Raw genomic sequence first — 14,393 nt, 5'->3', positions numbered from 1 at the left:
AGAACAACGGGCCACTCTGTGGAAGTATGCTCAGAAACAAGCTCTCTTAGTGCAGGAACCACACTTTTAAGAACTCTTACCAACAACAGTCTAAGAGGAATTAATGATGTTCTAAAGACCCTTCCCATTGCAAAATTCAGAACCTAGGATCAGTTTGGGGAATCATTTAGGAAATTTATTCTCTCATTTAATCCAAAACTGAACCACTAAAATTTTATATATTCTGACACTTACTAGAAGCTTCGATGTTTCCCTAAGATTTACTTTTTGACCTTTTTGGGGACTTAACTTTGAAATTACAAAAAGTTATATGAAAAGAGTTAAGCAAGGTTTCACAGATAAGGAGCCCAGAAATTTTGTTTCTGTTACCTTACATTGATCAATTTATGGGATGTCTACTGTGTAGCAGGCAGGAGATAAAGCTTTAAGGATAGAGTTTTAACAATCCACAGAAGAAATTCATAACAAGGAATGGAACCACTGATAACTTAGTATTAGAATAGGCAGTTAACCACAAAAGTTCCATAAGAACACAAAAGCTAATTAAGAGCACAGCTATCATGAGGCAGTATCATGAGGAAGTTGTTAAAGATGTTAATTCTTGGGCTGGGGACATAGCTCTGTTGGTAGAGTGCTTGCCTTGCATGCACTAAGGCCCTGGGTTCAATCCCCAGCACCACCAAATAAATGGACGCAGTGGCACAGGCCTGTAATTCCAGCAGCTCCCCTGTAATCTCAGTGGTTCGTGAGGCTGAAACAGGAGGATCGCAAGTTCAAAGCCAGCTTCAGCAACAGGGAGGCACTAAGCAACTTCAGGAGACCCTGTCTCTAAACAAAATGTAAAATAGGGCTGGGGATGTGGCTCAATGGTTGAGTGCCCCTGTCAATCCCTAGTATTAAAAAAGTTAATTCTTGGATCAGGACTTCAATACAAATTTACTAAGTCAGAATTTCAGGGGATAGGGTACAGCAATTTGTATTTTCAAGAGCTTTCCAGTTGATTCTGATATATGCCAAAGATTGAGAACCCTTGACCTACCTTGAAAAAAAAGATCTTGAAAAAAATAAACTCAAGTCATAAGACAGGAACTAGGAGCTGTATTTATTTTTTCCTTCCTTCTGACCAAACTTCATAAAAAAATTGACTAGATTGTCTATTCAGGTTTAGAAACATTCAGGCAGGCTGTCTCTCAATCAAGAGGGCTAATCCAGGGGCTGGGGTTATGGCTCAGCAGTAGAGTGCTTGCCTCACACCTGTGAGGCACTGGGTTTGATTCTCACACCACATAAAAATAAATAAACAAAATAAAGGTATTGTATCCATTTACAAAAAAAAAAAATTAAAAAAAAAAAAGGCAGCTGATGCACTTAACAGATCTCCACATGCCAGGGTGCGAGACACTTTGGATGCACTGAGAAGTCATGACATTCCATGTCTTATGTATGTACTGTTCCCTCTGCCTGGACTTTCCCTCTCTCCTGCCTGGCTCTCATTTTTTTTTAACCTCAAATTGAATCTCCTTCCTCCAGGAGATCTTTAGTTGTCCCTCCGATGTGCTTTCAACTGATATCACAGTGCTAAAGTTTGGGTGCTGCTACCACATAATTCCTGCTTAATTTTGTCTCCCAACAGAACCACTTCCTGACCTCCTTTTCCCACCATGACCCACCACAAACTGGTTCCTGCCCTCCCTCCGCCACTGCCCAGAAATCACTGAGGCCACGAACATCCACTTAATTACTAAATGCAGACATCTCTGTCCTTTTTGTCCTTGACTTCTCAGGATTATCTGACACTCCCTTCATTTTTGAGATTCCACACTGTTCTGGCTCATTCTGTTTCTCTATCGTTCTCTGCCAGTCTTTCTGTGGGCTCCTCTTCCTCACCAATAAATGTGCTGCCCCTCAGTGTTCTGTCCATCACCCTCTTCTTGTTCTACACCTGCGCTGGACTTATGCATTGACTGCTCTGTCCAGCTGTTGATGACCTGCCAATGTGAACCTCTATCCCACAATGCCCTCTGACTTCCTGACCTGTACCCAGTTGCCTGGATCCCCACAAGTACTTCCATCAACATGTTCAAAAGGGATGCTGACCTGTTGCCCCCACCCCAATCATGTTCCTCCTCTGCAATTCTTTTTCACTAAATACTACTACCCAGTATCCAAAGCCACAAATAAGGGTCATCCTTTTTCCACACTTCCCTCATTCTTTTCTCCCCATATAATCTAATTTCTCATGTTTCTCCATCTCTAAGGTCACTTCTGTAGAAAGGCCACACTCTTGTCTTGCCCATGGTCTCCCATCTTCCCTCTCCCTACTCTTTCTTTTAATCCAATCTTTACATTATAGCCAGGTGGTCATGTTTTTGTAAGAGTTTATCTGATCATGTCACCCCTACTTAAAATCTCATGGTGGTCTTGAAATGCTCTCAGGATCAAATCCCAAACTTCTAACACAGAGGACCACATGGTCTTCAAGCCTTGGCCCCTACTTATTCTCTAGATTCATTCAATTAATTGTTCTGTGGTCTCACAATAGATCATGACTACTTTGAATTCCCATAACACCATGCTCTTTCTTGTCTTCAGCCTTCTTTCTGCAATATTGATCCTTCGCCTGGACTTTCCCTCTTTCCTGCCTGGCTCTCATTCTTTTATCTCAATTTGAAGGCTCCTTCCTCCAGGAGATCTTCTTAAGCTGCCCCTCCCAGGTGCTGTCAACTGATATCACAGGAATAAAGTTTAGGTGCAATCAACTAATTCCTGCTTACTCCCAGCAGAACCAGAAGCTCCCTGGGAGCATGGTGTGCACCAAATTTGCATTGACTCCCAAGCATCACCCTGTCATGTGCAGATCTGTTAAGTGGATCAATCTTCTTATTTGAGGGAAAGCCAGAATGTTCCTAAACCTGAAACCCTACTCCTGTAAAGGTACTAAAACCCTAGTAGTTTTCCCTGTGTCCCTAGTGTTCTGAGAAGAGGGTCTGTGGTTCTAGCCTCATACAAGGTCCCATTCACACAGCTATTCACTACACTCTCTCTAGTCACCTCCCTGCAGAACAACAGTGGCCTTTCTCTGTGGGAGCAGTCTCTTGGAGGGAAGCTTCTGAGGGCCCTACTCTGGGAAATGAATGGGGCCAGCCTGGGGCAGGCAGGACAATAGCAGGGTGGGCCCTGTGCCCTCAGACCCCCACAGGAAAAGGCAGCCCGGAAACCAAGCCGCCAATGGGGAAATCCCCAAAATTCTGAGGAGCTAAAAGCAACAACCCAACAAGGCTGCTCTGTCCCTGGAAGAAACAGCAAGCGCCCAAGACTAAGCACCCAATGAAGACAAAAAGGAGTTCTTGGTTTCAGTTCCTGGCAGCAGTGCCTAGAGCTGCTTTCTTAAAAGCCCCTGACCAGGCATGGAGGGCATCAGTAATGTCCAGAGTAAGCCACAGCTTAAGGCAGGAGACAGCATACCTGTGTGAAGAGAAGAGCCCGCCTGAAGGTAACTCAGGCAGGCGGACAACTCAGAAAAGTGACGAGACAAGATAGGACAAGATACAATAGCCAACACGAAACTCGTGAAGAATGGGACGGCACCACCATTTACTTGTAATAGTTCACAATGTGCTAGGTAGTATTCTGGAATTTTTGTAAAAAATTGTTATATAAATAAGAGAGAATAGAATAGAATTGGCACAGGTATGTGCAAAAGGAAGGCTGAATAATAAAAACGTGTAGGGTTTGATGGTGTTAACCAGAAAAGGTTTCCTTGAAGGAAAATGAGACTGGCGGGGTTGGGGGGAGGCAGAGAATACTGACACAAAGGTGGGGAAGGAGTGATGTGGGCCCAGAAGGCAGGTTAGTCTCGGTGGAGGAGGATGGTAGGAAACAGCAATAGGACCTGACATTAGTGAGGCTGTAGGCTGAACTGAAGAAAATCAGAAACCATGAAAGTCATGAATCCCAAGCTGGGGATCTGGGCCTAGAAAGGAAAGCCACTGTAGGTTTCAAGCAAAACAGGATGTGCCCTGGGTTGAGATCTTAGGCACCTAATTTTTAACTACTGTTCTGTGATTGTTCATTATGTTCCCAGAGCCTGGCTGTCAGTCCTCAGCTGAGAAGCAGCACAGGACTGCGGGTAACCCAAGCATGGGTCTTTCAGTGACAGCTGAGGAGAGTTCAGGCCAATCTGGGGTCCCTGCCAAACCAAATGCCTTAACAACACTCACCATATGTTTGGCACTATAGAATTCACAAAATGTTTTTACACAAATCATCCTGGTCACACAGCTAGTTAGTGGCTGAGTGGAGGCTCACACAATGATATCTTATACTACTAGGATAGTTTTTTTTCCCCTTTTGTGATACTGGTGATTGAACCAGGGGCACTCTACCATTGAGCTATATCCTCAGTGCTTTGCATTTTTTAAACTTTGAGGCAGTGTCTGACTAAGTTGCCAGGCTGGCCTCAAAACCTGGCTTACGACTGGTTTCCACGATCCTAGAGTTTGGTAGGATAAATCAAGATTCACCAAATACATACTAATCTCCTCAAACTGTGATCCAATTTCCTAAGAATCTCCTGGAATGACTCTCCTTTCCTTCTCTGCACTGAAGAACTCTAAAGCTCTGTGGTGGAAGCAGCCTAACCTAAGAGTCTCTATGAGCTAAGTAGTATTCAGTGAATTGCTGGGTATGGGTGGGAGACAAAGTGACTGTAATGAAGGTCCTAGTCTGTCAACAGCACTACCCTTCTCTAGTCCACAAGTCTCAAAAACTGTGGGAATCAAATGTAATTTGGTTCTAACATATCTTACTGATTCTCCTACCAAAATGTCTCCTGAATCCTGCCTTTCCTCTTTGTTCCCATCATAACCACTCTGATCCAGAATCTTTATCTTTTGCTACAAAAACTCCTGGATGGCCTTCCTGACCCTATGCTTTTTCAGCCCATCTATCAACATCACAATTCTGTCCTTAAACACTGTTTCATATTACCATATAATACGTGAACTATCACTGACTCCCTTTTCTCCACCACGTAAATAAAGTCGGAACACCTCTATTCTCTATCCTGCCCACTTGTCAACCTAATTTCTCTCTGTCTGCAAAGACCAACAATCTCACCATAAGCAGGCCACACCATGCTTGCTCTACCCCAGAAGCTTTCCTCATGCCATCTGCCCCTTCCACCAAACAATTTCTAACTACCCCTCCCTTGGCTATTCTTATCGGCATCAATCTTCCACTCTTCTCTAAAGGTACCTTTCTGGTGTAAATAAAGATTTAGCAATTATTTTTTTTTTTTACTGTTTTGTGTTGTTTCATTAATAACCCTTCCCAAGAATGTATGCTCCACATTCTTGAATATTATCTACCAGAACACCAAGAACTGAGCTGAGCCTGGAGCTCTTTGATAAATATTTGCAGTCCAATCAAGTGACTGCCAAGTGCCACCAATCTTAGGTTACCACTTGGAAGGCTGCTAGATTGGTTCCCTATGTGATCTGAGGCCAGGCCATGACCTTGACTATAGATCCCACCATACCATTCTGTAGGAGTTGTTCCAAAAATACTGAAGAGAAAGAAACAAGGGCTGGGAATCAAGATGCTGAAACGAGCCTGGCATAGTGGTGCACGCCTGTAATCCCAGTGGCTTGGGAGAATGAGGCAGGAGGATTGCGAGTTCAAAGCCAGCCTCAGCAATGGTGAGGCACTAAGCAACTCAGAGAGACCCTGTCTCTAAATAAAATACAAAATAGGGCTATAGGGCTGGGGATGTGGCTCAGTGGTTGAGTGCCCCTGAGTTCAATCCCTAGTATCAAAAAAAAGGGGGGGGGGGGCTGGGTTGTGGCTCAGTGGTAGCGCGCTTGTTTAGCATGTGTGATGCACTGGGTTCGATTCTCAGCACCATATACAAATAAATAAAGGTCCATCAACTACTAAAAAATATTTTAAAAAGAGAAAAGAAAAGAAAGAAAAAAAAAGATGCTGAAATGACATTATTCCAATTTTTTAAAATATATTTTTTAGTTGTTGATAGACCTTTATTTTATTTATTTATATGTGGTGTTGAGAATCGAACCTAGTACCTCACACATGCTGGGCAAGTACACTACCACTGAGCACAGCCCAGCCCATGTTATTCCAATTTTTTCAAAGCCCCTTTCTCATACATTTTTGTTTTGCTTCTTTTTTTTAAAAAAAAATTATTTATATGTGACAGCAGAATGCATTACAATTCTTATCACACATATAGAGCACAAGTTTTCATATCTCTAGTTGTATACACAGTATATTCACACCAATTCGTGTCTTCATACCTGTACTTTGGATAATAATGATCATCACATTCCACCATCATTAATAATCCCATGCCCCATTCCTTCTCCCTCTAACCCCTCTGCCCTATCCTTTTCTCATACATTTATATGTTAGTTTACTGTTCTTTAATGAGGAGGAAAATCTCCAAGAAGTCAACAAAGAGAGCAATAATAATGACTTTAGGGTCCCCATTGAGTCAGAAATAAGACAATAAATTGGCTTTAAATTGTAGCAAAGGGCTGGGGTTGGTAGCACACACCTATAATCTCAGTTCACACAGTGGGTTGGGGCACCTGAGGTAGGAGATTCACAATCAAGTTCAAGGCCAGCCTTTGCAATTTAGATCATCTTAAAATATATATTTTTAAATATGGACTTGGGATGTAGCTCAGTGGTAGAGTACGAGACTCTGGGTTCAATCCAAAAGAAAAGGAGGTCGGGGATATGGCTCAGTTGGTAGACTGCTTGCCTTGCACGCATAAGGCCCTGGGTTCAATCCCCAGCACCACAAAAAAAATAAAAAGGAAAAAAAATGTAGGAAAAGTCTAGTATCCAAAAGGACTTAGAACTGTTGAACTCACAGAACCACCTTCCACTGAGATACAAAAAATGGGAGAGACCCCCAACCTGACTTTACTAGCTCAAGACATACCCTATAGTTGATGCAGCTGCACCTGCCTGTAATTCCAGCTACTTGGGAGGCTGAGGCAGGAGGATTGCAAGTTTGAGCCAGCCTGAGCAACTTGGTGAGATCCTGTGTTAAACAAAATAAAATGGGCTGAGGATGTAGCTCAATGGTAGAACACCCCTGGGTTCACTCCCCAGAACCAAAAACAAACAACAACAAAACAAAACAAAAACAACCCACACCCTATTTAGAATCAACTAGGTAATTCCTTGAGGTCCTACCAGACTCCTGCCATTTTCCCTCTCAAACCTATCCAATTGTTTTAGCACTATAAACCTGGGTGTTCTTCTAGGCCTAAAAAATATCTTCCAAATCCTGCTCCAATTCTGTTAGCAGCCACAGACTTCCCAGTCACCCACCCCCCAGCCCAAGTTTCCACACCCCTATTCTTCCAGTTTCCTCTTCCTTTCATCAGGCAGCTGTAGTCCTGGTCTTCTCAAACTTTCATTTTCCTCTGGTTTTCAGGAAGGCCAGATAATGATTCCAGGAAAAGAGTCCTGGCTCACCAAAAGGACACAAGCATTCTGTTTTCAGAGGCTCAAAAAACGCAAGAGCTAGAAAGAAACAAACCGTAGAGCCTGGCTAGCCGCACTGACTCATTTTTTGAGAGAAGAAAACTCCAATCAGAACAGGTAAGCAACTTTCCAAGGTCATTTATGTAGTCGGCCCCAGCATACTGACTTGTTAACTCAATGCCAGAATTCTTCCTCAAACTCCAAACTTCCTCTCACAGGAACTCTAACATGGCTTTTCAGGAGTCTTTCTCTTTGACCAGAATTAGCAACTTCTTTAGTCTTGCTTACCCCAAAGGGCGAGGAAGTGACCTTGGGAGCCACTTGCAGGTTTATGCTTGGAGCCTTTCTCAAGATAGTCACTGAGAAAAGAAGGAAGAATGCACAGGCCACCAGGAAGTTTCCAAGCCATGTAATAAATCTTCCAATTAAGTTTTAAAAACAATAAATGAATAAAGTGGATTTTTCGACGAAGATGTGAAGTAGATTCAGTCAATACAGATTAAAACAACTCGTCTTATGATTTACAGAATTTAAAGTTACCAAAACCTTTTCACATACATCAAAATCCTAGATCTTGGGCTGGGGATGTGGCTTAAGCGGTAGCGCGCTCGCCTGGCATGTGTGCAGCCCGGGTTCGATCCTCAGCACCACATACAAAGCTTCTGGGGTAGAGCAAGCATGGTGTGGCCTGCTTATGGTGAGATTGTTGGTCTTGAGTATCTGAAGTTAAGCTTAGCCTGCTCCTGCTCATAATGGTGATTAATCACCAAATGTTTCATCTGAAAATCCCCTCTCATCTCACACCCCTAGATTGGAACAAGGCTACATTTTGGAAAAGACTCACCACTTCAGGGGACTTACTATTTATACATCTAGACCCTTATCACTGTTCTGGGAGGCCAATCTTCCAAACTAGGTAGAAGTTCAGCTAAATGCCTGGGGATTTATTGGTTCCATAGCTCAATAAAGACCAAAATCCCAGGTGGGAAGAGATCTCTGACAGGGAACAATTGGTGGGTCTGGATTTACTTTGAATTTGGAAAATCATATGATTCCACAACAAGAAATGGCCAGAGATAATAAAACAAATCCTTTCTGGGGCTGGGAGTATTGCTCAGTGATGCACCATCGGCCTAGCATGTGTGAAGTCCTGGGTTCACCAGCACCACAGAAAGAAAAAAAGAAAGTAAACAAAAAAATCTTCCACCCTCATCACTGAGCAGACATTTAAGTGAGTCAAGGTAGAGAAAGTCTTGCCCATTCATCAAAATTCCTGGGAAGGAGTCAATAACCTTCCTTTTTTCACATCTTCTAGTATCACCCAACCATGGCCACTGGTTCCTCGTTCTAACCCTGTGCATTTTTGCAATAATAAAGCCTATTCACTCTGCTTAAACTCTGCAAATGGAGAGATCTCTTCATCATCCTTAATTTGTTTGGGGCCACTTAGCTCAAGAAGTAGCGCATGAAGCTAAATCAAATCCATGAGTTCACCATCTAAATTTTAAATAGAATTTTACAGTTTAGAAAGCAACTGGAAATATATTATCTCACTGGACTGATTCTCTTCAACAGTCCAATGAGAAGATTCAATAAACATTACAATCCTCACATGCATACTGTATAAAAGTGTGAGCTGGGTGCAGTGGAGCAGGTCTGTAATCCTAACTGCTTGGGAGGCAAGTTTGAGGCCAGGCTGGGCAACTTATAGCAAGACTCTGTCTCAAAATAAATAAAAAGGGCTGAGGATGAAACTCAGTGGTAGTACACCTACCCAAGGTCCTGGGTTCACTACCCAGCACCATAGCGGGTGGGGGGGGTAGTGTTTGCGGAACTTGAAAATACTTTATATAAATGAGCTACTATGGCTTTACATAGGAGGAAGACAGCAGAGGTCATGACTTGCCCAAGGTCACATAGTTTAAGGGGAAAGCCAGGGCACAAACCAAGAACTAACTTTTGGTGTAATGCTCTCTGGTTTGGTCCTCACATGAGCTAACTTTTTGCAAAGAAAAGCTGTTTCATGGAAGCAAACTCCTAACCCATTTGGCCATCTCAAAAAAGTTTGTCAAGGGGAATAAGGCAAACAGATACAGATGGCTAAGCAAAACTCATCATCATTCTTATAAAAAAATTCAGTATTATAAGCTCTGATTGTAATATCAAACATGTTTTTAGAAACTCCTGAAAAGAACATATAGTAAGGGGCAATAACTGAAAGGGACAAAAACTAAAAGAAACACAAATAATTACACGATAGCTCATCTCTCAGTAACAACTTATTAACACTAAAAGATGAAAATTGGGCTGGGGATGTGGCTCAAGCGGTAGCGCGCTTGCCTGGCATGCGTGCAACCCGGGTTTGATCCTCAGCACCACGTACAAAGATGTTGTGTCCGCCGAGAACTAAAAAATAAATAAAATTCTCTCTCTCTCTCTCTCTCTCTCTCTCACTCTCTCTAAAAAAAAAAAAAAAAAAAAAAAAAAAAGATGAAAATTAATTGCAAAACTTTCTTTTTTCCTATGGAGCCAGCAGTCACTACCCAACAGAAAGAAGGCAGGTAAAAGACTGCTAAATAAATATTCCAGTCTTTGTTACTATAAGTCACAATCTATCTCCAAAATACATGGTCCTCCAGCATATGGCTTATCTTCAAGAAATACACATCACCTAGGAAACCTTCTCTAATTAACCTTTTGACTATATCTGAAATTAACACATGAAATGTTGCAAACAACCTGATATGGAAGAATTCACACTTACTGATATGCTCTCTGTGAGCAAGAACTGTATGCTTTCATTTTCTAAAATACACCAACAGCATCTTACACAAGACTCTACACAACAAACTAATAAACTAAGAACAGAACCCAACTCCATAATCTGCATCACTTCCCTCCAATCAGTGCTCCAGAGTGGTATAGACTGAGTTATTTAGAATTCATAGGGTCTAGGACTGGGGTTGTGGCTCAGTGGCAGAGCACTTACTTAGCACGTGTGAGGCCCTGGGTTCGATCCTCAGCATCACATAAAAATAAATAAATTAAATAAAGGGTATTGTGTCTAACTAAAAAAAAAAAAAAAACAAAACTTAAAAAAAAATTCATAGGGTCTAGAGCCTGGGATGTCAAAAAGGTCCAATGAAACAAAACTAAAATGGAACAAGATCCAATGCAGCCAGCTGGAGATTACAAGAAGGGGACCTGGGGAAGAGAATCAGGCAGGGGTGGAGACAAGGAAAGCCCTGCCCATGGGAGAAAATGGTACTTTAACTATAGAAATTACAGGTATGAAGAGCAAGGAAATACCGTAACTGTTAAACAGTACCTTCCTCTATTGCTCTAGAAGGCAAAACAGTGCCTCACACATTCTACAGGGTATCTACAAACCGAGTCAGACAGGCTGAGGCAATGAAAAGAACCAGGGATTCAGAATCACAAGATGTAGCTTAGAGTTCAGATTCTGCCACAAGTCAGGCAAAATAGTACAGGGCAAGCCAGGAATCCTCTTTGGGCCTCAGTTTCCCCTTCTACAAGATAGGAATAAGGCCTTCTGATTTGTCTGTCACAGAACATTGTGAGGCTCAAATGAGACATTCTATGAGAGCACTCAGGAAACCATAACATACTGAACAGAGCCTGAGATCTGCAGCTGTGAAGATTTACAAACTCCCAGAGGGAGAGGCTCATATCAACCCAGGAACCTCACTGCCTCTCCTTACACTCCTCAACACCTGGATTTCCATCTTCTCACATCCCTGAATTTACAGAAATAGATTACCATTCAAATCTTAAAAAGACAAGTGCACTGATTCCCAACTCCAAGAGGATGAAAAGGGAAGAAGGGCAGCCTTGCAAACCATTGCCCTCCTTGCCTTGCCTTGCCATGCCTCAGTTATCCTTTTCCCAGGGTCAAACTACAAAGAGACCAACAGAAAGGAAAGGAGGTCTGAACCAGCCATAAATGCTTTGTGGTTGTTTGCCTCCTCCTCACCACAGCAAAGTCAGTTCCCTGTCTGGGGACTGCTGAATGATTCTAAACCGGACTCTAAAGCAACACAGAGATTAGTGTTTGGGAGAGAGAGATTATATGCATTCTAGGCCACATTCCACAGTCAAAAGGAAATTATTATTAGCATGGATAACCAAAGGTTAACTGAACATGGAGAGAACAATTGCTCCCTCGAAAATATTCTTCCCTATCTCTCCAATAATGTTTTTTCCAGGTCCAGTCCTTTCATTTGCTTGTTTAGTCCTCCAACCACCCATCTATTTGGTTAGGATGTATGTACCACCCCTAAGAACACCCCACCCAACCCACGCAAGATTCTCAAGGGAAAAATCAGAGGTGGGTGGGAGGGAAAAGGCAGACACCTTACAAAGTTGTACCAAATCTTTGGAAGAAGGAATTACAACCCCAGTGTAATGTTAATACTGACAGAGGATGCGGTGTTGACTCTTGAGGGGGAGGTGTATCATGTGCTCTAAAATTTGAGGGCCAGAGCCTCTGCCCATCAGGCCTAAGAGGCTCAAAACAACTCGATCTGGGTCTAAGCAGAGGGAAGGCCCATTTTGCAGTCAAGCTTATTGAGAACGGCTTGGAAGATTAAACTTCAAGCATCAGCTATTGACAAGTCTCAATTTAAACTCTAAGCCTGTAGGAGAGAAAATTCTAATGTGACCTAAGCAAGGGGGGGGGGCACATCAGCCACTGGTAACAATCCAGACCTGTATGATTTTTGTAAATGGTGTTTCTATCCCATCATTTGAGCCAAGGACATCCTCCTCATTCTAGAAATGGGATCCAACCCATCCCTGAACCCCACTATTCCATACCAACCAGCCTGGCCTTCCGCCCCTGCCAGAGCCCCTCCCCCAGCAACTCCAACACCTAACACCAGTCCCCATCCACCGCTCACATGACCAGGCTTGCTCCTGCCTCCTACCTGCTAGAGGCTGGCAAGTTGGGGACCCGAATTCAGCCTCCAACCAGGCAAAAATCATAACCCACTGAAAGCATGTCCTCCCCTTCTTTCATCCTCTTAGCTTCATCGCTTACTGCTTGCTTATATTAGAAAGACACTGAACCAGGAGGTGTTTTTGACCACAGACACACACATATAATCACACAGGCTGATGGTCCCCAGAGACCAATGCTCCTACCCCACCAATTCCCACAGCACACCCAAATCTTTTTTTTTCTTTAATAATCCTTTATCAAAATGCAACACCTTCCCCTCCCAATTTTTCCTTTAATAAGTGTTGAAAAATCCAAACTTACCTGTCTATACTCTGGGGCAACCTTACACTCATGGTTTCTCAGTGTCTCCAAGGTTCGGTTCCAGAATCCTGTGGCTTCAGTGTCTTGATCAAGACTGAATCCCTTGCAATTTCTGAGAAAGGTAAGAAGAGGGCCTCCCAACTTGAAGATGGAATCCTTTTTATTCCAGTTCTCAGGATCCTGGTAACTGAAGCTCCATCCTACTTCTACCGGTGAACATGGTCTCTTTTCTTAGACCCTTTTCCCCTCCCCCCCCTTAAAAAAAAGAAAGAAAAAAGAGGAAAACTATGACCTTCTTAGAAACCAAAATCCCAACCACAAATCTCTTCAAGGTTAGCACTTTGGGCTAAAAAATGAATCACAGAAAGAATGTGCCTTCAAAATATCAGTCTGAACTGCAAAACACAGATAAAACCATCCTTTTAATCCAGTTTTCCCAGCTGTCCTTCTGTTGGCAAGGGAGCCTCAAGCTCCAAAGGGGGAAAAAAATTATTCTCTGGTCTCCAATGCTTAAAATGACAACGGCAGATATATTCGAGGGAGGAAAAAACAGAGGAATAAATCCGAAATGGCACTTGAAAAAAAATCTTCCAGCTGATTTGCACAGTAAAAAATAAAATAAATAAAACCATACAATAGTATGTACACAACAGCACTCCTTCCACATCCAGTGCGACCCTGGGAACCAAAATCTGTAGATTTTCTTTAAAAAAAAAAAAAAAAGAAAAGAAAAAAGCTTTTACATCAATGGTTTTGAAATTCTGAAAGGAACCAATTGCACCAAAAAAAAAAAAAAAATCACAGAACACCTGAAATGCAATGGTTTTCACCTTAAAAATGGTAGCACTGACCACCAACCGGAGAGAATCCCCGAAATTATCCTCTCCCCGTCTCCTTTGAACTTGCAGGTTCCTCCACCTACCCCAGCCCGACGCTCAGACCCAGCCTCGCTCGGCCTTTTTCTGAGACAATTTCCTGAGTTAGTTCTGCTGTTTGGCTGCTCCACATCCAGGCTCTGAAAATTCCTCTCGCCTCGGCCTCCGCGGAACAGGGCTCCGGCTCCTCGCGTCCCCCCTTCTCCCTCCTCCGTCGCCGGCTCAGAAAAACTGCCCCCCGACCATCCTCGGTCTGGACCTGCGACTGTGGATGGCGTCCGGAGGGGTCCCTCCTCCACACCGGCTCCGGGCAACCCCGTCTCCTCCGCGCTCGGCCTCTCGGCTCCCTCTCGCCCCTCGCCGGCTCCCGCGGGCACTAGCCCACCGCGCCCCGCGCTGGACCGCCGGCCGGGCCTGGGCTCCCGGCCCCGCTCGCCCGCTCGCCCGCTCGCCCCACGCCGGGCGCCGCGCTCCGGCCTCCGCGGCAGCTCGGGACTCGGGCTCGGCCGCGGGCTGGGAAGGCGGCGGCAGGCCGGCGAGAGCGGGCGAGAGTGGGCGTCCGGCTCCCGGCGCCGCGGCCGCGCTCGCCTCCTTCCGGGCCCCTTCCCCCTCGGCTCGCCGCTCGCTCGGGCGCAGGCCCGGCCGGCCGCCCCCTCCCCGCGCTCGGCTCCCTCCTCCTCCGCCGCGAGCCTTTCTCCTTCCCTCGCTCCAGCGGGGGC

At 44.1% G+C, this 14,393-nt stretch overlaps 1 protein-coding gene across 9 annotated transcripts in view; it reads right to left on the bottom strand.

Moving 5' to 3' along the window:
* The window catches only part of Arhgef11 (Rho guanine nucleotide exchange factor 11), a 113,518-nt gene extending 99,446 nt beyond the window's left edge, over nt 1-14,072 (bottom strand). For 7 of the 9 annotated variants that reach the window (XM_077791044.1, XM_077791045.1, XM_077791047.1 and 4 more), the window contains exon 1: nt 12,800-14,072. In XM_077791044.1, coding sequence (XP_077647170.1) covers nt 12,800-12,831 — 32 coding nt within the window. In that variant the 5' untranslated portion in view covers nt 12,832-14,072. The remainder of the gene's footprint in view (nt 1-12,799) is intronic. The other 2 variants (XM_077791046.1, XM_077791052.1) reach the window with 1 other exon arrangement.
* Nucleotides 14,073-14,393: the final 321 nt, after the last annotated feature.

Source organism: Urocitellus parryii, chromosome 11 (assembly GCF_045843805.1).
Source record: "Urocitellus parryii isolate mUroPar1 chromosome 11, mUroPar1.hap1, whole genome shotgun sequence".
In the NCBI taxonomy this organism is placed as follows: Eukaryota; Metazoa; Chordata; class Mammalia; order Rodentia; family Sciuridae; genus Urocitellus; species Urocitellus parryii.
The sequence above is the reverse complement of the archived record's forward strand: the minus strand, read 5'-3'. Positions and strand labels throughout refer to the sequence as shown.